Source organism: Salmo trutta, chromosome 1 (genome assembly GCF_901001165.1).
Source record: "Salmo trutta chromosome 1, fSalTru1.1, whole genome shotgun sequence".
Classification (NCBI taxonomy): domain Eukaryota; kingdom Metazoa; phylum Chordata; class Actinopteri; order Salmoniformes; family Salmonidae; genus Salmo; species Salmo trutta.
In genome coordinates, this window is record NC_042957.1 from 61,566,296 (window position 1) to 61,591,655 (window position 25,360).

At 41.5% G+C, this 25,360-nt stretch overlaps 1 protein-coding gene and 1 long non-coding RNA gene across 7 annotated transcripts; both read left to right on the forward strand.

The window, feature by feature from the left end:
* The first annotated feature begins 358 nt into the window (after positions 1-358).
* Positions 359-25,031, forward strand: LOC115204353 (uncharacterized). 6 transcript variants are annotated; one of them, XM_029769857.1, is made up of 15 exons: positions 359-511; positions 1,173-1,303; positions 1,731-1,865; positions 1,993-2,029; positions 7,831-7,887; positions 7,997-8,072; positions 8,358-8,447; positions 22,866-22,919; positions 23,021-23,113; positions 23,241-23,369; positions 23,551-23,622; positions 24,118-24,183; positions 24,284-24,412; positions 24,683-24,848; positions 24,964-25,031. In XM_029769857.1, the coding sequence occupies exons 1-15, from the start codon at positions 460-462 to the stop codon at positions 25,003-25,005; spliced, it is 1,329 nt and encodes a 442-aa protein (XP_029625717.1). In that variant the 5' UTR covers positions 359-459; the 3' UTR covers positions 25,006-25,031. The 6 variants fall into 6 exon arrangements, with proteins under 6 accessions (XP_029625717.1, XP_029625734.1, XP_029625726.1 ...); XM_029769874.1 differs by having other exon boundaries at positions 24,287-24,412; XM_029769866.1 differs by lacking the exons at positions 7,831-7,887; positions 7,997-8,072; positions 8,358-8,447 and adding exons at positions 20,963-21,019; positions 21,189-21,264; positions 21,553-21,642.
* LOC115204419 (uncharacterized) lies at positions 11,410-12,423 on the forward strand. The gene is made up of 3 exons (XR_003880365.1): positions 11,410-11,490; positions 11,773-11,938; positions 12,055-12,423. It is a non-coding gene; the product is annotated as an uncharacterized LOC115204419 (long non-coding RNA).
* Positions 25,032-25,360: the final 329 nt, after the last annotated feature.

A 25,360-nucleotide genomic window follows, 5' to 3' on the forward strand; every position in this document is an offset into this window, starting at 1 on the left:
GGACCCTGAGTTTTTACTGATCTTGTGACCTTCTAGACAGGTCATGTGGGCAGGAGACAGGTAATATGGACCTAGTAATTAGTTCTGCACTTCAGACACATTGCAGTTCACCACCTACAGTGCAATAAAACATAACACTATTATCAGACTGCCCCACCAGTAGGAATCAGGTCAAGTTGTCATCCTACTGGAGGCTTTACATGGCGGAAAGGAACACTTATTGAAAATATTATAACTTTTTAATATCAATGCATTAAGTTGTATACAAAATAATCTAGTTTAATTGTCACAAAACGTTAATATATTTATCCAAAAACCAGATGTGTTTATTGTTGCTCCTCCTTATGATGTAACTTCCGCTCAACAAGAGAAAGTGTCTCTTTCCCGCCTCGATTTGCTTTGCACCGACAGACTGGAACTCAACACGCAGCACACAGTTGTTTGTAATAAGGGCTCACCATGTCTATTTCTTATCTGTTTGGTTCATTATTGACAATCCTGTTAATTCAAGGTAAGAAGATTGTGTTTTAAATTTGTATTTTTTCTGGGTGAAGCTGACATTTCATGTCTTAGTCTCCCCAATTCCTGACACATATTTACAGTAGTGTAGTTGGTTTAGCTTTTTCGATGTCTTGAGTGTTTGCTTATCTCTCAGCTATTTGCCGTTCTCTTGAAAAAGTTACAATTCTCAGGAAAGAGAGATTGCAAAATATAAATTCTCCCTCAACTAGTTTTTCTCCAAAATGGCGTTGGCAGTAAAGCATGTTTTGGGCGTTGGCTACAGTACCAGCACTGTTACAATATTTCTTTGGTTGTGAGATGTCTCTCCTGCACTCCTATAAACTATATCACTACATGTTAATGTTATCAGGGTCTGTACATTTAAACTGTTTTTATCTATTCAAAACACATCTGGTTTGTGTCATACGTTTCAGATCTATTCCTAGCCCCCCCCCCCCCCCCCCCCCATACACAGCAGGTGATACCTACAACCAGAGTCATATCTTAATATATGGCTACAAATAGTGATGCAAACATGATCATATGCTATTGTCTTTATAAAGCAGGCTGCTTCTTCTGGACATCACTTCAACAGCAGTAAGATATGTGCTGTAGAAGGCTGTGGTAATTGTTTTTCAACATACATTACCTCTTCCTCCTTTTTTCTGCAGGCTGTTGGGGTGGAGAAGAAACCAAGAATGTTAGTTGTGCAAGCCTCCGAACTGGAAATGCTTACAAATACTGTGTAAAGGACAAGGAAAATCCTAAATGTGTGGAGTGGCAATCAGTGGATTCCAATAAGGTAATAGGTCTTGTGACTACAACTACAGATGATGTACAACTTTCAAACTGGGGATTCAATATGATTCACAGGCTTCACTATCAGACTACTGTAGAATCAGAAATATGACTGTCTTTCACACTTCAGGGGAGGCAGGTAGCCTAGTGGTTAGTGCGTTTTGCCAGTAACCTAAAGGTTGCTGGATTGAATCCCCAAGCTGACAAGATAAATATCTGTTGTTCTGCCCCTGAACAAGGCAGTTAACCACTGTTCCCCAGTAGGCTGTCATTGTAAAAAAGAATTTGTTCTTAACTGACTTGCATTGTTAAATAAATAAAAAATATAGACAGTAGATATAGTTTAATGACAAATGTATTCAAACATGTAGCATATTGTTTTTGAGTGGTAGATGTCTAACTTTTTGTATTTTGTATTTTTTCTTCCACAGACGTCTATGTGGCTTGCTGAACTTTGCCAACACAAAAACACTACACATGCACCCAATGTGATTGATGTCAGCTACTCCTGCATCACCCTCCTGGAGTGTGTCAACGTAGACCACACTGCCATAAGCAATGTGACTGTGAGTATGGCTGCAGTTATCACTGCAGTTTAGGCAATGTACAGTTAGTTACCTTGTAAACTACAATACCAAACCAAACATTCCAGTTGCATGTTAATAATTTGATATTGATGTTATCATATTTCAGGAGCATTTGACCCATTTCGTTGTGTTTGGTGCATCAGGTGAGATGTGTATATTGCTTTTCAAGTTTGAGGAGCCTCCTTGTTTAATAGTTTTTTTCTAGTATGTTTGGGGTCACTTAGAAAGGTCCTTGTTTTTGAAAGAAAAGCAATTTTTTTTCTCCATTAAAAAAACATCAAATTGATCAGAAATACAGTATAGACATTGTTAATGTTGTAAATTACTGTTGTAGCTGGAAACAGCTGGCCTTCTAGGCAGAGTTGCAAAGAAAAAGCCATATCTCAGACTGGCCAATCAAAAGAAAAGATCAAGATGGGCAAAAGAACACAGATACTGGACAGAGGAAGCCTGCCTAGAAGGCCAGCATCCCGGAGTCGCCTCTTTGCTGTTGACGTTGGGACTGGTGTTTTGCGGGTACTATTTAATGAAGCTGCCAGTTGAGGACTTGTGAGGCATCTGTTTCTCAAACTAGACACTAATGTACTTGTCCTCTTGCTCAGCACCGGGGCCTCCCACTCCTCTTTCTATTCTGGTTAGAGCCAGTTTGCGCTGTTCTGTGAAGGGAGTAGTGCACAGCGTTGTACGAGATCTTCAGTTTCTTGGCAATTTCTCACATGGAATAGCCTTCATTTCTCAGATCAAGAATAGACTGACAAGTTTCAGAAGAAAGTTATTTGTTTCTGGCCATTTTGAGCCTGTAATCGTGCTGATGCTCCAGATACTCAACTAGACTAAAGAAGGCCAGTTTTATTACTACCGTAATTTCCGGACTATTGAGCGCACCTGAATATAAGCCGCACCCACTGAATTAAAATATATATATATTTTGAACATAAATAAGCCGCACATGTCTATAAGCCGCAGGTGCCTACCGGTACATTGAAACAAATGAACTTTACACAGGCTTTAACGAAACACGGCTTGTAACAAAAATAAATAGGCTTTAACGAAACACGGCTTGTAACAAAAATAAATAGGCTTTAACGAAACACAGCTTGTAACAAAAATAAATAGGCTTTAACGAAACACGGCTTCTAACAAAAAATAAAACATTTGCAGTAAGCTTTAGTTGTCTTTTTGCACTGAGTCAATTCCTCACGCTGCTGTTTCCAACGTCTTATCATCGACTCATTAAGACCAAACTCCAGTGCAGCAGCTCTATTTCCTTTTCCAACAGCCAGATCAGTCGCCTTCAACTTGAAAGCTGCATCATATGCATTTCTCTGTGTTTTTGCCATGATGAGGGTGACAAAATGACTACCGTAATCAGAATGATGGGAAGTTTGAGCTCTCGATTTAATCTAAACAGTAAACAAAAAAGTTGTTTGACCTTAACCCGTTCGGCAATTTCATTGGTCTAATGAAAGCTTCATGCCGGCAAATAACTGAGCACGTCACAGAATGTGTTTTTTTGGGAAAAAAAATGTGAAAGTGGGAAAAATCCATATATTAGCCGCGTCATTGTTTAAGCCGCGATGTTCAAAGCGTGGGAAAAAAGTTGCGGCTTATAGTCCGGAAATTACGGTACTTTAATCAGCACAACAGTTTTCAGCTGTGCTAAAAAAATTGCAAAAGGTTTATCTAATGATCAATTAGCTTTTCAAAATGATAAACTTGGATTAGCTAACACAACGTGCCATTGGAACACAGGTGTGATGGTTGCTGATAATGGGCCTCTGTATGCCTATGTAGATATTCCATAAAAATGTGTCACTTCCAGCTACAATAGTCATTTACAACATTAGCAATGTCTACACTGTATTTCTGATCAATTTGATGTTATTTTAAATGGACAAAAAATGTGCTTTTCTTTCAAAAACAAGGACATTTCTAAGTGACCCCAACATTTTGAAAGAATACAACTGCAGGAGATTGTTCCTCTGTAACAACAGAGCAGAGCATATTGAAGTAGAGCTGTTGTTTCCACTGGCACTCTGTTGGGTTGTCATCAAATGATTCTCTGTTATAAATGTCATTAACTAGGTCTTTCATTTTATTTTCTCTTTCTCTTCCCAGGTGAGTGAGTCCACGTGATCATTGTGTGGTACAGTAACACTCTCTTATTAAACTTAAAAACATGAAACAATATCATAGTCATTGTCAATGGGCAAAACTGTGTTCAACCATTTAAAATATTATTGCATCTCTGACAAGTGATTGTTGCAGTCAAATTCCACTTGACTGTAGATTCACGGTAACTGGACTTCTCCAAAACTGCCCTCTGATGCCGCTGATGGTCATTAGTAGCCTACCAAACTTGCTAACGGACAGTTGCTAATGGTGTGTTCCCTCTAATCACTCTGACAGAACCCTGGCATTCAGAGTTTGAGTGGAATAGGATCACCCATTGCGCAGTGAGAGCCAGCTCCTCATACTGGTTGATGCAGCATCAACTCATAACTGGTTGATACATGGAATAAAACATGTGTTCCTATAAGCCCATGTTGCACAACATTTTTCTATAGGCTATGCTATGTATTTGCGTGAGAAAACAGTTTTGATGGCCTATATTAAAAAGAGGAGGATCCCATCAGCTTTCTACAGGCTAGGCCTACTATATTTATTTCTCAACTTTGCTCATATTAAGCACATTGCTTCGCTTTACAACCGGAGTAACCTACCTGGCTGGGCTGAAAATGAACCGCTGGAAAGGTGTCCTCCATTTGCTATTCAAGTGCATAGTCTTTTTTTCCCCTGCCCCTGTTCCGACAGAAGCATGATAATTGCCTATTCTAAATGAAAACTAATTTAACACATATATTATTTAGTATATGTAAAGACAAGATTCAATTGAGAATAGTCTGATGGGTGAGAACATTATCCCTTGTGAATGATGCTCAGCGTGTGCAGTCTATAAGGCAAGAAACAGCGCATGCGTTGTTTTGTGACTTTTTAACATAGTAGTCACATGCATCATTTAGCCTATAGCCCATAGGCCTGTATGTTTTGCTAAGATTTTATTTTCTGGATTTCTTTTATTTTCTGGATTTATGGGCCTGTATGGTCCGGAAAGATATATCCATTTGTTTTGTTATGTTTTGACAACTATTTTTGTCTAGCATTCAGCCCAAATAAAAATATAAAACTTCTTGAGAACACAGAATCCGGCAAATACAGTATATATACAAAAGTATGTGGACACCCCTTCAAATTACTGGATTGGGCTATTTCAGTCACACCCATTTCTGACAGGTGTGTAAAATCGAGCACACAGCCATCCAATCTCCATAGACAAACATTGTCAGTACAATGGCCTTACTGAAGAGCTCAGTGAATTTCAATGCAGCACAGTCATAGGATGCCACCTTTCCAACAAGTCAGTTCATCACATTTCTGCCCTGCTAGAGCTGCCTCGGTCAACTGTGTCAGGAACCGGCTCAAAGCCCGTAACAAAAAGAGAAACAACATGGAGATAAGGAATAACAAAAATAGATTTATTAACTGAGGTAACCTATATACAATTAACAATGGTATATGTGTAGTCAGTAGTGTAAGTGAGTGGTTGCGTGTATAGATGTGTTGAAAGATGCCAAAGCAAACAACTGGCCACAAAAATGGCACAACCAAACTCAAACAGTGTGTCTGCATGGAGAGAGTCTCCTCAATGAATGGGGAAAGGGTGTATTTATCCCGGGACACACCCGGGTCCAGGTGTGCCCCATTTCACTGACGACCCTCCCGGCTCCACCCACCGACATCCTAATTAGGAAAAAGAATTTGGCAGACAGAGTGGGAGGGTCGTCACAACTGTAAGTGCTGTTATTGTGAAGTGGAACATCTAGGAGAAACAACGGCTCAGCAGCGAAGTGGTAGGCCACACAAGCTCACAGAACGGGACGCTGAAGCGCAAAGCGCCTAAAAATTGTCTGTCCTCGGTTTGCGACACTCACTATTGAGCAGTGTAAAGCACTTAAGTAAAGATACTTTAACGTTTTTGGGGAATATGTACTTTACTTCACTATTTATATTTTTGCCAACTTTTACTTCCCTACATTCCTAAAGAAATTAATGTACTTTTTACTCCATACATTTTCCCTGACACCCAAAAGTACTTGTTACATTTTGACAGGAAAATGGTCCAATTCACACACTTATCAAGAGAACATCCCTGGTCATCCCTACTGCCTCTGATCTGGCGGACTCACTAAACACAAATACTTCATTTGTGAATTATGTCTGAGTGTTGGAGTGTGCCCATGGCTATCCGTACATTTTTTTTAAATAATAATTGTACCATCTGGTTTGCTTAATATAAGGAATTTGAAATGGTTTATACTTGTACTTATACTTTTGTTACTTAAGGACGTTTCAGCAATTCCATTTACTTTTGATACTTTTTAAACCAAATATATCTATTTAAAACCAAATACTTTTAGACTTTTACTCAAGTAGTATTTTACTGGGTGACTTTCACTTTTACTTGAGTCATTTTCTAGTAAGGTATCTTTTACTTTTACTCAAGTATGACAATTGAGTACTTTTTCCACCACTGCTACTGAGTTCCAAACTTCCTCTGGAAGCAACGTCAGCACAAGAACTCTTCGTCGGGAGCTTCATGACATTGGTTTCCAATGGCCGAGCCAAAGATCACCATGCACAATGTCAAGCGTTGGCTGGAATGGTGTAAAGTTCGCCGCCATTGGACTCTGAGGCAGTGGAAACGTGCTCTCTGGAGTGAAGAATCATGCTTCACCATCTTGCAGTCTGACGGACAAAACTGGGTTTGGCGAATGCCAGGAGAACGCCAGGAGAACGTCAGGAGAATGCCCCTGTAATAGGGTCAGATGCAGAGAATCCCAGTGTAGAGAGGGGAACTGGCCAGGCAGAGACAGCAATCGGAACCAAATAAAACAAAACGGAGGATAATAAGGGTCCCTGAAGACAGTGCAACTCTCTGGGGAATACAAAAGAAGGCAGCCAAACATCAATGTTGGCCTTCATTAAAACAATCCGGAACCAACAAACACCCAAGTGGCCCAGAGTACCAAGCTCCTCATCAGACTGGAGGTAGGACACCTGCAGAAAAGAAGGCTGATATGGAGGATGTAATTCAGGGAGAAGTGGAGAAAAGTCCCCTAATGAGCCATCCAGGCAAAAATCATTGATGAAAGGTGAAACATGAATGAATGAAATCATCTAGGTGGAGTAGTTTATATTACCGGTTTCAGAGAAGGACATTCATTCTGTGTATGTGAGTATAACCTCTGTCACTGACATGGCTTTCAAGAGAATGTGCAATCTGCAGATAATCTCACCTTAGTTCAAACTCTTGATACATGTCACAAACAAAACACGCCTTCAAGACAGAAACTCAGTTCCCTTAACCCAGTGATTAGAAAACATCGTACCGTGAACCTTGTCGAACCGTTAATCAATGTTTTGGGACCCTCGTGCCAAGCCTACAGAAAGACAGTATTAAGTCATCTGAATATTCCTAGCATTATTTCTAAGAGGGAATAGATGGAACATTTATTGACTGACTCTAATCTTGATTTAATATTTTCTCTGAGACATGGCTAAAGAAATGTTCTCCTATTTCTGCCTTTAATCTCCCTGGATACCCCATGGTCAGGAGATACAGGGGAGAGGGCAGACGGGGTGCTTATTTACATGAAAGATAACATATAATGCAATCGTATTGAATGGAAACATGCCAATGACAAGCGCCTTGAGAGACCAATGTCAATCCCTTGAGAATTAGTTTTTAATGTTTTATTTTCTGAACGCCTGCCTGGAAATTAAACTAAGGATAAGACTGCATAACACATTATTCTGTGTTGCACAGTATTTCGATTGATTATGTCATGGAAATGACTTTATTCTCTCTAATCATCCATTACAGATGGAGACAATACTGATTCAAACCGTGGTGACACTGATTTGATCTGGAAAATCATTGGTGAGTGTTTAAGCAAATCTATCACCACAGCTTCCTCTATATGAGAAAATAACAAGTAAATCTGACCTCAAAATGATGCATCATCTGATGACTACATTCTGTTTTTCAGTTGGTATTGTTGTTGCTGTCGTGCTGGTCATTGCTGTTCTGTTCTGTGTGTTTAAACCTTGGAGAGACAAACAGTGGTGAGTATCCTATATAACTGTTTTTGTGTTTGTGAAGGGAGCTCTTTAAGTCAATTAGAATTGTTTCAGAGGGTATATGTTAGTTATGAGACTAGTTCTCTCTGTCTTACTACTAGGGTTTAAAGTCAGACCAATACGGTCCTAGCAGGTCACAAACAGGATGAGAACAGCCTGGAACTTGCAGGCCACTTACAAACTATAGACTTGTCGGCCATTTTGTCAAGTTACTGTTGTTTATCAAACAATATCCTTAATTTCTTATTAATGTAATAATCTCATCTTTAGCCACCAAGGCCACAGAGATGTGGAAGAGGGTCAGGGCAATCCAGAACCAAACTCCATTCCTCTGATGCAGAATGAGCAACGTGATTCCAGGTAAACTTTTCCACATTACTTTATTGATCTGTAATCAACCACTGAATGATAGTCTCTCTTGTCTTCAGCTGTTGCTATGGGTCATATTAGTTTCTGTCTCTATACAACAGTAGCTCTCCAACCCTGTTCCTGGAGAGCTACTGTCCTATAGGATTTCCCTTCAACATGAATCTACTGTAGCACATCTGATTCTAATAATTAGCTCAGGGATGGGCAACTGGCGGTCCACAGACCCTTTTTTACTGGTGAGATCTAGAACAGTGGAATACACAAGGTGCAATTTTGAAATTTGGTTGTATATTAGCAGTTTTCCTCTTGTCATGTTAGTCACTTACAATCACTCAATTAGCCTATGTCAGCTAACCATTTTTGAGATTGGTAAATTTATTTAACCAGCTACCTAAACTTGTAGTAATCATCGTCAAATTGCTGAATGGGGAAGGGGGGGGTCACTCTCGCTTAGATATCATACTGACACGCAAACATTTGTCTCCACCCCATGGCAAAATCAGTAGAATTGCAGCTAACTTGCTTTAAATCTGCAAAATGTTCTCTATTCCCCATGGCAAAATGTTGCTTAGGGCCGGCTCTGACTGCATGTGTGAGTGTAAATGTGGGTGCGCAGACCCACGAGCCACTGCAGTCCCTGATAATGAGTTCATATTTTTGTGGCCCCCATCAGAGTTGCCCATCCCTGAAAGCTGCATCAGGTTAGTTACAACTGGGATTGGAGACAGAACCTACAGGAGGGTAGCTCTCCAGGAACAGGGTTGGAGACAGAACCTACAGGAGGGTAGGTCTCCAGGAACAGGGTTGGAGACAGAACCTACAGGAGGGTAGCTCTCCAGGAACAGGGTTGGAGACAGAACCTACAGGAGGGTAGCTCTCCAGGAACAGGGTTGGAGACAGAACCTACAGGAGGGTAGCTCTCCAGGAACAGGGTTGGAGACAGAACCTACAGGAGGGTAGCTCTCCAGGAACAGGGTTGGAGACAGAACCTACAGGAGGGTAGCTCTCCAGGAACAGGGTTGGAGTAGGAACCTACAGGAGGGTAGCTCTCCAGGAACAGGGTTGGAGACAGAACCTACAGGAGGGTAGCTATCCAGGAACAGGGTTGGAGACAGAACCTACAGGAGGGTAGCTCTCCATGAACAGGGTTGGAGACAGAACCTACAGGAGGGTAGCTCTCCAGGAACAGGGTTGGAGACAGAACCTACAGGAGGGTAGCTCTCCAGGAACAGGGTTGGAAAGCCCTGCTATAGAAGGCGAAGGAAGAATTACTCAATAGATCCGCATGGCATTTCTAAATACCAGTAATGTCTATTGGCAAGCAACAACTTTCAGCAAAGACCCTGCCTTTTGAGCCCTGCCCAGGCAAGACATAACATATTCAAGCCAGAAGGGCAACTGGTGTATTTTTGACTGTGGTGTAATGTACCGTAGATGATTCCAGTTGTACCTGTGGGTATCTGACTGAACCTTTGGTACATGTTTTATCACAGAGACATCAGAAAGCCTGATGACGGTGAGACTGTTGAGGCTGTGGTTGTTCCCAGGTTAGTTAAAATACCTCTATTACATCTTTATACTCTACTCTGTCCTGGATCAGTTTGCCTTGCTTATCCTTTCAGTCATGGTCATCATGATCTCACTTTTAGTGACCAAGGAGGTGAGCCAGGAGAGGAGAACAGGCAGCCCATGGACAATGAAGAGACAGGCGCTGACACCCCTCTGCTGAATGGAGATGCCAGGTAAACTGTACCCACATGACTAATCACCTGGCAGTCCTCTGTAATGTAGGCTATGGATATGGAGAACATTTGTATCCTTCCCAATCGAGATCCTTAAATCCTTATCAATGTAATAATCTCCCCTTTAGCGACCAAGGAGAGGAAGGCGTTCTAGGAATGGAGGATGGAAAGCCGTCAGACAATGACAGAGCAGACACTGAAACCTGTCAGAAGACACATGCTGATTCCCCTCCACTGAATATACCCAAGGTTGTCAGGTAAATTCTCCACATGAGGACTCCTTTAGTAAATCTTCATTTTCTGTTGAATGACAATGTCATTTCTCCCTTCAGAATTGATCCCATGTATCATGTTAGTCTCTGCCTCTATGGAGGACAGTGTTGTTTGTGCTGGATCAAGAGTTTTAATCCTGATGATAGCCCTGTTATTGCTCCCACAGGGTTAACAGCCAGACTGATGACCCACAGCTTCTGGGTCAACCTCAGAGCAATGGACGCGTGTTATATAGAAGGTGAGAATGTGTATTTGTGTCACGGCTGTCAAAGGAGCAGACCAAAGTGCAGCTTGGTTGTAGTTCCACATTTTATTAAATCCGTGAAACTTTGCAAAACGTAAATAACTGAATTTACAAAACAACAAACTGTGACGCAGAGAGAAACAAACACTACTCAAAATATAATAACCCACAAAAACCCAGGAAGAAAAACCCCTACTTAAATATGATCTCCAATCAGAGGTAACGAGGACCAGCTGCCTCCAATTGGAGATCAACCCAAACAACCCCAACATAGAAATAGAAAAACTAGAACTTAAACGTAGAAATAGGAAAACATAGAAAAATACAAAACACCCCCTGACCTACTCCACTATAGAAAATGACATCTTACTAGGGTCAGGATGTGAGAATTTGTCTGTGTGTAAAGTTGTATGGGATGGTAGAGGAGGTTAAATAACTGGTTGATGTTTCCTGATCCAGTCTGTATCTTACTCCACAGGGAATCACAGCTGACTGATGGGGCTCCAGGTCAGGGTGCTGGTGAGACTTCACCCCTCCTCTGCAGGTGACTCACTCCTCTGTCATTTAGGTCATGAACATGTAGACCATGTGTTACCCCTCTCCAACAGATCCTTCAATTCTTACCCATGTAATAATCACCCTTAGAAGCCCAGGAGAGGAAGGCGTGCTAGAAGGGCAGGACAGGAAGTCAGCAGACAGTGGGTGGAACAGACCCTGAATCCGGTCAGAAGACACATGCTGAACCCCCTCTAGTGAATGGACACCCTGATGTCAGGTAAACTTGATTACATATTGATACATCCACAACTCATTGGGTAATAATGTCACCCACCCCATTTTCCCAGGGTTCATGTTAGTCAAGTGTTTCCCAAACTCGGTCCTGGGGGCCCCAAATTGTGTTTTTTGCCCTAGCACTACACTGCTGATTCAAATAACCAAAGCTTAATTATGAGTTGATTATTTCAATCAGCTGTGTAGTGCTAGGGAAACCCTGTTATCTCTATAGGTGGCAGTATTATGGTGAATCATGAATGTTGATGTCTTATTTCTCCCACAGGGTTAACAATGAGACTAAGGAAGTGACTCCTGGTGCACAGAGTCCAGGACCTCCTCAGATGAATGGAGGACCTCCCATGTCTAACAGAGCTGCAGAGGAGACCACTGCTCTATTGGACAAACAGGCCTTGGACAAGGACCAAGTCACCAAACCTCCTGAGTTAATAGTAAGTACTGTTTATGTCCTCTGACAACTGGTGAACTGTTTGGCTTGGTATCTAAAATGATGGGACTGGTTGACTTTTAGCTCCAACATATTTGTAACTCTTGTGTTTTTCCCAAGGACAAAGGACCTAATGACATGGAGTCAAGAGGAGAACTGTAACAAGCGGTGGACGTTTGTATAACAAAAGAGAACCTAACACCATATAATAAGATACAGTAATATATGATATACAGTACTTATTATAAGATACACATATGAGACTAGCTTCATCATAATCAGTCATGTCAACACCAAGACACATTCTGAGCAGTGTGTTTTACTGCACAATGATTTTCAGAAAGCTCAACAGTTTATTAAGTTCATTCTCTATGTGACGGGTGTAATCTGGATAGGTTAGGAAACGTGTTTAAGTGAAATCAGTTGAAATTCCAAAACAGCCCATTACTTGTAGATAACTAAAATTACAATCTTATTGTTATCTGAAAATGGGTGTGACTGATGACTAATTATGATACAGCATGTCACATATTAGCTATACAACATTATAATGATATGAAAGGATGGCAAGATCATACTTACGCTAGTATTGTATACTATACATACAAGTAAATATAAATTACATACACATGAGAAGATGCATAAAACATAAACGTCTTTAGTATAGACATTTCCAAGATCATGAGGTCTCAATGTCTTGTGGACATGTCAAATAGCTAAACTAGGCGTTATTTACACTATGTATACACAAAAGTATGTGGACACCCCTTCAAATGAATGGTTTCGGCTATTTCAGCCACACCCGCTGCTGACAGGTGTATAAAAAAGAGTACACCTCCATGCAATCTCAATAGACAAACATTGGCAGTACAATGGCCTTACTGAAGAGCTTAGTGACTTTCAATGTGGTACCGTCATAGGATGCTACCTTTCCAACAAGTCAGTTCATAAAATTTCTGCCCTGCTAGAGCTGCCCCCGGTCACTGTAAGTGCTGTTATTGTGAAGCAACAATGGCTCAGCCGCGATGTGGTAGGCCACACAAGCTCACAGAACAGGGCCGCCCATGCGCTGAAAAATTGTCTGTCCTCTAGGTTTGGCGGATGCCAGAAAAATGGTACCTGCCCCAATGCATAGTGCCAATTGTAAAGTTTTTTGGAGAAGCAATAATGGTATGGGGCTGTTTTTCATTGTTATGGCTAGGCCCCTTAGTTCCAGTGAAGGGAAATCTTAACGCTACAGCATGCAATGATATTCTAGATTATTCTGTGCTTCCAACTTTGTGGCAACAGTTTGGGGAGGCCCCTTTCCTGTTTCAGCATGACAATGCCCCTGTGCACAAGCGAGGGTCCATACAGAAATGATTTGTCGAGATCGGTGTTGAAGAACTTGACTGGCCTGCACAGAGCCCTGACCTCAACCCCCATCAAATACCTTTGGAACCCTGACTGCGAGCCTGGCCTAATCACCCAACATCAGTGCCCGACCTCTCTGATGCTCTTGTGGCTGAATGGAAGCAAGTCCCCGCAGCAATGTTCCAACATTTAGTGGAAAGCCTTCCCAGGAGAGTGGAGGCTGTTATAGCAGCAAAGGGGGGACCAACTCCATAATAATTCCCATAATTTTGGATTGAGACGTTTCAACGAGCAGGTGTCCACATACTTTTGGTCATGTATTGTAGAAGAGACATCATTATCACAGGGCCCGGTCTAAAAAGCTCTATTTTACTGAAGAAATGATTCATTATTTCTGAATTGAGAGTTACAGCATGTTAGTGTTAAAATAACTTGCATAATTGTCCAACTTCAGCAAAAATGTTCACAGACATTTAACATAAACCGACACCTGTAATCCTACTTTCAGTAAAGAAAGTTCATGATCCATTTTCCTTAGAGACTAGAGCCCTCAAACTCAACTCTGGACCTCAAAACAAGTACCACTGCATTTTGTCATTCTTCCCCTCTAATCAGGGACTGATTTAGAACTGTGACACCAGGTGTGTGCAATTAATTATGAGGTATTACAGAAAACCAGCAGGCTCCGGACCTTGTAGGGTAAGAGTTGAGTACCCCTGCTCTAGAAGATACTACATCAGGACTTTATTTAAACCACCGTTTTCATGGGAAAGCATGATTGGTCAGTTTAAACAGGTAACACTTCATATGGATGTTCTCTTTATAATGCGTTATAGGAGCATTAATAACACCTTCTATTCATAATGCATCAGGATGCACAACATAGGTGCTAATAACTGCTCATGGACATCTATAACTGCATAAAGCATTATCACCAGATGCCATATTTGAAAAGCACATTAGGATCGTTATATTATACATTATGTGCTCATTAAATGATTGGCCATATTCTAATTTCACTGCACACCCTCTTACACCTATGTAACTCTGTCTTGCGGGCATAAAGGGATAGTTCACCCAAATTACAAAACTATATGTTGTTGTTGTTACCCTGTAAGCAATCTATGGACAAGATAAGAAAGCAATCCATGCTTTGGTTTTGTTTACCGTACTTGGTTAGGGAAATGCATTTTAGCATTTGTGGCACATATCCAACTCAATAACCCTGTTAAAAGCATTTTTCACAAATCATCCTAAAGTGTCAACATTTGATTGTGTACCACAACTCAGTTATTTTAAGAGATTTGGACATGAAGCATGAAAACAATGCAAGAAAGGGGATATTGGCTTAACATTACCTGACATTGGATTTGATCTAAAAAGTTAGCATTTGAAGACAGTGGTCAGGTAAACAAAACCAAAGCATGAATTGCTGTCTGAGCTTGTCCATAGACTGCTTACAGGGTAAAGAAACCAAATGTAATTTAGTAATTTGGGTGAACTATCCCTTTAACAGGAGTGCGGAACTCCTACGTGAAGTCGTTACAGTATAGCCCTCTGACTCAATTTTCTAAAGAGTATTTCATGTAGGTCATACCACTTAGCTTCATAATCAAAGGCATTATGCTGCCTGCTTAAAATGCTGTAGGAATATATAGACATGTATTAGCAGCCATTAGTGCCTATGTCATGCAATATGATGTATAATGAATAGATTAGAAGGTGTTCTGAAGGCACTTATAACACATTATGAAGAGGTTATTCATAGGAAGTGTTACCTGCAGTTCTTGCGGAAGGAACTTTACCCCACATTCCCCCCTACTAGTGATATTGTGAAAATACCACACCTTTAGACAGTAATTGTGTAGCTGTGTTGACATTTGTGTTCACCGTTTCATTAGAACGTTTAACACATTGAGAGTATCTTTCAGGTCAAATGACTTAGGCGAATGACATACCCACATACATTGAGACCTTATAACCTTAGTGTCAGAAAAGGTTTATTGTTTTCATATTTGATGTTGGTAATATGACTTAGAATAATGTATTTGATATGTCATGTCTGTGGGTTGGTCCCATACATGTATGAATGGCTTTTGCTTGATGCTTTTTATAGTTAGTTACCTTACACATATATTTAGTTTGATTTCCTTATTTCATTTTCATTACCATTTTATAGTACTATGCATTTTGACTGTTGGATTGATATGATCTACTCATACATTGCCAATACAAGTGAGTTAAGACTATTGTTTAATGAACGACTCAGGTCTGATGGATACAATTGTCCCTCATACTCTCATGTGTTATTTATTACAATCTTTCCGCATGTATCTGTATGAGGAAAACTCCATTATTGTCATTGTCATATCTGTTTTTTAGCCTGCAAGTTTAGGAAGGCTATTCTGCAGAGTTTTGTGTATAGTCACAACTTGTTTTATTTAATACATTAACATTTTAGTAATTTAGCTGATTATTCAGAGCGACTTACAGGAGCAATTAGGGGTATGTGCCTTGCTCAAGTGTACATCGCCGTATTTTTCACCTAGTCGACTCAGGGATTCGACCCAGAGACCTTTCAGTTACTGGTCCAACGCTTCTTAGTATTTGTAATATGCGTTTAATTCCTTTCTGTCTCGTCCTTACCAGTATAGAGGATTATTTGTATTATTTGGTCAGGGCGTGGCAGAGGTATGTTTGTTTTATATGGTGGGGGTTTTTGTGTATAGCTTAGAGGGGTGTGTTATTTATGTGTTCCGGGGTTTTGTGGTGTATGTTTTTGTATGAGTAGGTTCTAGGTTAAGTTTCTATGTGCAGGTTTGGTTGCTGGACTCTCAATTGGAGGCAGGTGTTGCCTCTGATTGGGAGTCCTATAAGTAGGTATGTGTTTTGTTTGTCACTTGTGGGTAGTTGTATGTTAGCATTGCTTTTGTTTAGCCTGCTACACTGTTCCTGTCGTGAGTTTTTGTTTATTGTTTTTCCTCGTGGTCACATTTAAAATAAATGATGATGATGAGCACGCAATCCGCTGCATATTGGTCCACTTTGTCCGACAGCGATTTCAACATATCTTCTGACGAAGAGGAATGTGACAGAACTACCCACCACAACAGGACCAAGCAGCGGAGAAAGGAGCGGCATGAGTAATATATGAACTATACTGAGAGATGGACTTGGGAACAGATTCTGGCCGGAGAGGGCCCGTGGAAGAAGGCCGGGGTGGACCAGGAACGCTACCGGGGGACACGTCTGGCGAGGAAGCCGGAGAGGCACCCCTAAGAATTTTTTTGGGGGGGGCACACAGGTAGTTTTTCTAGGCCTAGGAAGAGCCATAAGCCAGCTACCCGTGAGAGTATGGAGGAGCGTATGAGGTGGAGAGCGCCGTGTTTTGCTGAGGTGCGAACTATCTCGCCCATACGCACGCACAGTCCGGTGCGCGCCATTCCAGCCCTCGCAGATGCCATGCTAGAGTGGGCATCCAGCCTGGTAGGAGGATGCCTGCGCAGCACGTCTGGTCGCCGGTACGCCTCCTAGGACCAGGCTACCCTACGCCTGCTCTACGTACGGCAACCTGCACAGCCCAGTTCGCCCTGTGCTAGCACCCCGCTCGTGCAGGGCTGCTAGTTCCATCCAGCCAGGACGGGTTGTGCAGGTGGTGCGGTCAAGGCCACCTGTGCGCCTCCATGGCCCAGTCTTTCCGGTTCCCGCCTCTCGTGCTAACCCGGAAGTGGGTACCTCCAGTCCGGCACGACCAGTACCAGCAACCCGGACCAAGCTTCCCATGAGCCAGCCTAGTCCTATTCGGCCTGTTCCCGCACCCCGCACTAGCCCTGAGGTGCGTATCTCCAGACTGGCACATCCAGTACCACACATCAGGCTTCCAGTGCGTCAGCCCAGCCTCAAGAGCCCGGCACCAGCGTGCAGTCCAGAGTATCCGGCACCAGTGTGCAGTCCAGAGTATCCGGCACCAGTGTGCAGTCCAGAGTATCCGGCACCAGTGTGCAGTCCAGAGTATCAGGCACCAGTGTGCAGTCCAGAGTATCCGGCACCAGTGTGCAGTCTAGAGTATCCGGCAACAGTGTCTAGTCCGGAACCGAGGGAGACTGCCTGCGACCCGGAACCGAGGGAGACTGCCTTCGACCAGGAACCGAGGGAGACTGCCTGCGACCCGGAACCGAGGGAGACTGCCTGCGACCCGGAACCGAGGGAGACTGCCTGCGACCCGGAACCGAGGGAGACTGCCTGCGACCCGGAACCGAGGGAGTCTGCCTGCGACCCGGAACCAAAGGGGTCTGCCTGTGACCCGGAACCGAGGGGGTCTGCCTGCGACCCGGAACTGAAGGGGTCTGCACTTTGTCCGACAGCGATTTCAACATATCTTCTGACGAAGAGGCATGTGACACTTTCATCATTAAAATATTCCTTTCCAGTTTGTGGTTGTGTTATAATACTGTATAATATGATAAAACATGACATGACAGGACAGGAAATATATGATATGATATATATATATGAATTGTGACTAGCTCCATCATAATGAGTCAAATCAACTTCAAGACACATTTTGAGCTTAGTAACTGTTGAACAGAGGACCTCCTGCTCACTATACCAACTTTATTTCTCAACTCCCAATATCGAGTGATTAGCACTCATACAATTGGAGTATCACTTCACAGTGATGATTTTGGGGAAAAATCACAGAAAGTTTGTCTTATGTCTTCAAAGTTCAAACTTCAAGATACGACTTCTGTATTCTGACACGCAGACATGGCACGATTGCCACTGGTCAGCATTTTCTTGTTTCTTATGTAGCAAATTAGTACATTGATACATGGAAGAAAGAAGTTGATGTGTAACACTTGCGTCATAACATCTGTTTACAGTTTCATACTAACAACTAGCAGCATGCTTGGTTACAGTTGATGTTTTAGGGAAGTAGACCTCTTACTCATCATGACTGATTATGATAAAGGACACTCATTTAAAGAGGGCCCTGTGAAAACATATGTTATAATTGTGGTAACATATGTTATAATTGATTGTTAATTAGATTGTGAAAGTACGTGGTAGTCCCACCTTGATGATGTCATAGGTATGTGGTCAAGAATTTCTCAGAGCGCGAGTTATATATTATGTGAAATATCAAACTGCTGATTTATTTTGTTTTCTGTCACTCTTATTTTCAGTTTGTTTTCAGCAGCTTTTCAAGTTCATGCAGGCAGCACACACACGCACACACACACACACACACACACACACACACACACACACACACACACACACACACACACACACACACACACACACACACACACACACACACACACATACACATACACATACACATACACACACACACACAAGTCCAGGCTCATGATCTTTCAGGTAAAATGTGTATGATTTGTGTGATGTCTGTAACTCAACATGAATGTATTCTCTGAACTGCCTAAGTGTTCTATTGTCATGAAGCTTCAGGTAACATTTGATATAGATGTCTTGTCTATACATCCCAGTCACATGGCAAGGATGTCCTCTGGTTTTAGACTTACAGTATTATATTACAGTTCATAAGAGACAGGGGTTGGAGGTCGTTCTAATACCACACTGGTTGGAGTTCAAGCAGTTCATTAGGCTGTTGTTGCTTGTGGATGTATAAAGTCAACCATCAACATTTGAATGATATGACACAACTTTGAATCAAGTCATTTCAAACCTTTTCTATGTTTCCATTGCCAACTGAACAGAATGCATGTTCCTTGCTGTTAAACAGTGTCCATCTAGCTCCCTATCTTTATAAATTACAACTTTGAAGAATCAAAGGCCCCAAATAATACACATAATGTTTATTCTGTGCGCCATATTGTACGTACCATAGCTCCTCCTCTGCTTATATAAACAACCAGGAAATCAGGAAATGGCAATCCATTTCACTGAGCGTGGAGGTGGATGTGTCATCTCAGAACTGAAAATGTTTTTGTTTGAAGTGGGTTTTTTGGTTGCTGTTTTGCAAGTCTATCCAACCTACGCTGTCGACAATCAAGGTAAAATACCACATTATTGTAGAATTAATTTAAAAGTTTCCCTATTTCTCCCTAACGACGGATACTTCTGCTAAATAAACTGCGTCAGGGCTGGGCCCTCAGAGAAGTCAGAACTGTTTGAGTGCTAGTCCTCTTCTTACACAAACTTTATTGTTCTTATTTATTGTATTGAGATCTCAAACTTAGTCTCTTTCTATATTCCATTTTGTTTTTGTCTAAAGGAATTTGGAAGTGATTTTAGTAATAATACACAGAAAGTTGTCCTAAATTAAACTTCCTTGACATCCTTAGCATGTACTTCGGTGGAAATTGATTGTGGAAATTTGAAGACCAGGGATGGTAGATACATGTATCTATACGACATTCCAGGTGTATCTGAGATTGCGGGGCTCAACATGAACGGGGTAAGTTCAAATCTGTGTTTTAGTTAAGTTATACAGGAAGTAACAACTGCAGGAGAGCAGTGGATGCAATCCACACAGAATTACTTGAATTAAAATAATACCACTACATACAGTGCATTCAGAAAGTATTCAGACCCCTTGACTTTTTCCACATTTTGATACGTTACAGCCTCATTCTAAAATTAATGAAATTGTTTTTTACCCCTCATCAATCTACACACAATACCCCATAGTGACAAAGCAAAAAATAGTTTTTAGTTTTTAATATCACATTTACATAAGTATTCAGACCCCTTGACTTTTTAATTGTGTGTAGATTGATGAGGGGGGAAAAAAACAATTTAATCCATTTTAGAATAAGGCTGTAATGTAACAAAATGTGGAAAAAGTGAAGGGGTCTGAATACTTTTCGAACGCACTGTACATTCCGTACTGATCATTTGACTTGCCTTTTTCCAACTTGAAATAGTTTTTTGTCTTTCTTTCCCACAGACTGCCATTGCCAACAGTGGAGGGGACAAGGCAATGGAATTTGATAAGAATGAGGTGGTAACAATGAACAACAGTTCAATCACCCTCTATAAATGCCAAAATCTGACAATGAACTTCATTTACATTGATGCTACACAGGTGAGCCCAGTAATTTCACATTTTTTAGAGGTTGATTATAACAACTTACACATTTGTCTTTTTATTTCTGGGTTTAATCCCGTATTATTAGGATGCAACTGATGAAACAATATCCCTCCTCATTCCCTCTTAGCAGAAGGCTGGAACTGAGTCTAATAGTAAACAACCCCCAGTTAAGGAGAGATGTTCCCATTACATTGTCACAGGTAGACAGTTGACATTCCTCTTTTCCATCAATTTCAAGTATCTTTCAAGGACACGTAGAGAAAAGCACTAAATCATATTCATTCATTTTGAATACTGTACACCTTTTAACCTCTGTCTGGCCTTTGTAGAGATGAGGAATGAGGTTGTGACAACTGCACCTTTGAATTCAACTATCATCAAAGGTGAGTACTGAGATGGCTAATATTCATGATGAACATTGAGAGACCAATGTCAATCCCTTGAGAATTTGTTTTTTTATGTTTTTATTTTCTGGAAGCCTGTCTGGAAAATAAATTAGGGGAAAGACTACAAGACACATTACTCTGTGTTGTTCAGTATTTTGATTGATTATGTCATGGAAATGACTTTATTCTCTCTAATCATCCATTATAGATGGAGACAATCCTGATTCAAACCATAGTGACACTGATTTGATCTGGCAAATCATTGGTGAGTGTTTAAGCAAATCTATCACCACAGCTTCCTCTGTATGAGAAAATAACAAGTAATCTGACCTCAAAATGGTGCTACCAAGATCAACTACTGTTAGAAGGTTATTTTAAAACCTTTTCATTTGTGTGAATATGTCATCATCTGATGACTACATTCTGTTTTTCAGTTGGTATTGTTGTTGCTGTCGTGCTGGTCATTGCTGTTCTGCTCTGTGTGTTTAAAGCTTGGAGAGACAAACAGTGGTGAGTATCCTATATAACGGTTTTTTGTGTTTGTGAAGGGAGCTCTTTAAGTCAATTAGAATTGTTGCAGAGGGTATATGTTAGTTATGGGACTAGTTCTCGCTGTCTTACTACTAGGGTTTAAAGTCAGACCAATGGGGTCCTAGCAGGTCACAAACAGGATGAGAACAGCCTGGAACTTGCAGGCCACTTACAAACTATAGACTTGTCAGCCATTTTGTCAAGTTACTGTTGTTTATCAAATATAATATCCTTCATTTCTTATTAATGTAATAATCTAATCTTTAGCCACCAAGGCCACAGAGACGTGGAAGAGGGTCAGGGCATTCCAGAACCAAACTCCATTCCTCTGATGCAGAATGAGCGACGTGATGCCAGGTAAACCTTTCCACATCCCTTTATTGATCTGTAATCAACCACAGAATGATAGTCTCTCTTATCTTCAGCTGTTGCTATGGGTCATATTAGTTTCTGTCTCTATATAACAGTAGCTCTCCAACCCTGTTTCTGGAGAACTACTGTCCTGTAGGTTTTCAGTCCAACCCTAATCTAGCACACCTGATTCTAATAATTAGCTCAGGGATGGGAAACTGGCAGCCTGCAGACCCCCGTTGTACTGTTGACAGCTAGAATAGTAGAATACACAAGGTGCAATTTCTAATTTGGTTGTTCATCAGCAATTGTCCTCTTGTTATGTCAGTCACTGACAGTCGCTCAATTAGCCCATGTCAGCTAACAATTTTTTAGATTGGTAAATTAATCTAGCCAGCTATCGAAACTTGTGGTAATCATCGTCAAATTGCTAACTGGGGGGACCCATTGACTTTGTAAGTCACTCTCTTTTAGATATCATATTGACATGCTAGCATTTCTCCCCACCCTATGGCAAAATGTGTAGAATTGCAGTAAATTAGCTGTAAAACTGCTGTTTATTGACTCCGCGAATGGCAAAATGAACAGAATAGCATGAAATGACGGCTTTGGGCCGGCACCGACTGCATGTGTAGGTATGAATGTGGGTGCACAGACCCACGAGCCACTACAACCCCTCATAATGAGTTTGGACTTTTGTGGCCCCCATCAAAGTTGCCCATCCCTGAAAGCTGCATCAGGTTAGTTACAACTGGATTGGAGACAGAACCTACAGGAGGGTAGCTCTCCAGGAACAGGGTTGGAGACAGAACCTACAGGAGGGTAGCTCTCCAGGAACAGGGTTGGAGACAGAACCTACAGGAGGGTAGCTCTCCAGGAACAGGGTTGGAGACAGAACCTACAGGAGGGTAGCTCTCCAGGAACAGGGTTGGAGACAGAACCTACAGGAGGGTAGCTCTCCAGGAACAGGGTTGGAAAGCCCTGCTATAGAAGGCGAAGGAAGAATTAATCAACAGATCTGCACGGCATTTCTTAATACCGGTCATGTCTATTGGCAAGCAACAACTTTCAGCAAAGACCCTGCCTTTTGAGCCCTGCCCAGGCAAGACATAACATATTCAAGCCAGAAGGGCAACTGGTGTATTTTGACTGTGGTGTAATGTACCTTAGATGATTCCAGGTGTACCTGTGGGTATCTGACTGAACCTTTGGTACATGTTTTATCACAGAGACATCAGAAAGCCTGATGACGGTGAGACTGTTGAGGCTGTGGTTGTTTCCAGGTTAGTTAAATACCTCTATTACATCTTTATACTCTACTCTGTCCTGGATCAGTTTGCCTTGCTTATCCTTTCAGTCATGGTCATCATGATCTCACTTTTAGTGACCAAGGAGGTGAGCCAGGAGAGGAGAACAGGCAGCCCATGGACAATGAAGAGACAGGCGCTGACACCCCTCTGCTGAATGGAGATGCCAGGTAAACTGTACCACATGACTAATCACCTGGCAGTCCTCTGTAATGTAGGCTATGGATATGGAGAACATTTGTATCCTTCCCAATCGAGATCCTTAAATCCTTATCAATGTAATAATCTCCCCTTTAGCGACCAAGGAGAGGAAGGCGTTCTAGGAATGGAGGATGGAAAACCGTCAGACAATGACAGAGCAGACACTGAAACCTGTCAGAAGACACATGCTGATTCCCCTCCACTGAATGTACCCAAGGTTGTCAGGTAAATTCTCCACATGAGGACTCCTTTGGTAAATCTTCATTATCTGTTGAATGAATTCTCATTTCTCTCTTCAAAATTGATCCCATGGACCATGTTAGTCTCTGCCTCTATGGAGGACAGTGTTGTTTGTGCTGGATCAAGAGTTTTAATCCTGATGATAGCCCTGTTATTGCTCCCACAGGGTTAACAGCCAGACTGATGACCCACAGCTTCTGGGTCAACCTCAGAGCAATGGACGCGTGTCATATAGAAGGTGAGAATGTGTATTTGTGTCACGGCAGACCAAAGTGCAGCGTGGTTGTTGTTCCACATTTTCTTAAATCCGTGAAACTTTGCAAAACATAAATAAATGAAATTTACAAAACAACAAACCGTGACGCAGAGAGAAACAAACACTACTCAAAATATAATAACCCACAAAAACCAGGAAGAAAAACCCCTACTTAAATATGATCTCCAATCAGAGGTAATGAGGACCAGCTGCCTCCAATTGGAGATCAACCCAAACAACCCCAACATAGAAATAGAAAACTGGAACTTAACATACAAATAGAAAACATAGAAAAACACAAAACACCCCCTGTCACGCCCTGACCTACTCTACTATCAAAAATGACATCTTACTTGGGTCAGGACATGACAATTTGTCTGTGTGTAAGGAGGTTAAGTAACTGGTGGTAGTGGTAGAGGAGGTTAAGTAACTGGTTGAGGTCATGTTTCCTGATCCAGTCTGTATCTTACTCCACAGGGAATCACACCTGACTGATGGGGCTCCAGGTCAGGGTGCTGGTGAGACTTCACCCCTCCTCTGCAGGTGACTCACTCCTCTGTCATTTAGGTCATGAACATGTAGACCATGTGTACCCCTCTCCAACAGATCCTTCAATTCTTACCCATGTAATAATCACCCTTAGAAGCCCAGGAGAGGAAGGCGTGCTAGAAGGGCAGGACAGGAAGTCAGCAGACAGTGGGGGAACAGACCCTGAATCCTGTCAGAAGACACATGCTGAACCCCCTCTAGTGAATGGACACCCTGATGTCAGGTAAACTTGATTACATATTGATACATCCACAACTCATTGGGTATAATGTCACCAACCCCATTTTCCCAGGGTTCATGTTAGCCCAGTGTTTCCCAAACTCGGTCCTGGGGGCCCCAAGTTTTGTTTTTTACCCTAGCACTACACAGCTGATTCAAATAATTAAAGCTTAATTATGAGTTGATTATTTCAATCAGCTGTTGATTATTTCAATCTCTATAGGTGGCAGTATTATGGTGAATCATGAATGTTGATGTCTTATTTCTCCCACAGGGTTAACAATGAGACTAAGGAAGTGACTCCTAGTGCACAGAGTCCAGGACCTCCTCAGATGAATGGAGGACCTCCCATGTCTAACAGAGCTGCAGAGGAGACCACTGCTCTATTGGACAAACAGGCCTTGGACAAGGACCAAGTCACCAAACCTCCTGAGTTAATAGTAAGTACTGTTTATGTCCTCTGACAACTGGTGAACTGTTTGGCTTGGTATCTAAAATGATGGGACTGGTGACTTTTAGCTCCAACATATTTGTAACTCTTGTGTTTTTCCCAAGGACAAAGGACCTAATGACATGGAGTCAAGAGGAGAACTGTAACAAGCGGTGGACGTTTGTATAACAAAGAGAACCTAACACCATATGATAAGATACAGTAATACTGTATATAATATACATATTATAAGATACACATTTGTGACTTGCTTCATCATAATCAGTCATGTCAACCCCAAAACACATTCTGAAAAGTCTTTCAATGATTTTCTAAAATCTAAGCAGTTTATTAAGTTAATTCTCTATGCAACATCTGTAACTTGGATAAGTTAGGAAATGTGTTCTAGTGATATCAGTTGAAATTACAAAACAGCCCAAAACCTTTAGATAACTTATCTAAATTATTATTATCTAGATGTTTAATTACTATTATCTGAAAATGAGTGTGCGACATGACTGA

Coding starts and splice junctions, on each gene's coding strand:
- LOC115204353 (XM_029769857.1), top strand. CDS start 460: ATGTCTATTTCTTATCTGTTTGGTTCATTATTGACAATCCTGTTAATT. Junction 8,448..22,865: donor AATGAGCAACGTGATTCCAG/GTAAACTTTTCC, acceptor GTTTTATCACAG/AGACATCAGAAAGCCTGATG. Junction 23,114..23,240: donor CTGCTGAATGGAGATGCCAG/GTAAACTGTACC, acceptor TCTCCCCTTTAG/CGACCAAGGAGAGGAAGGCG.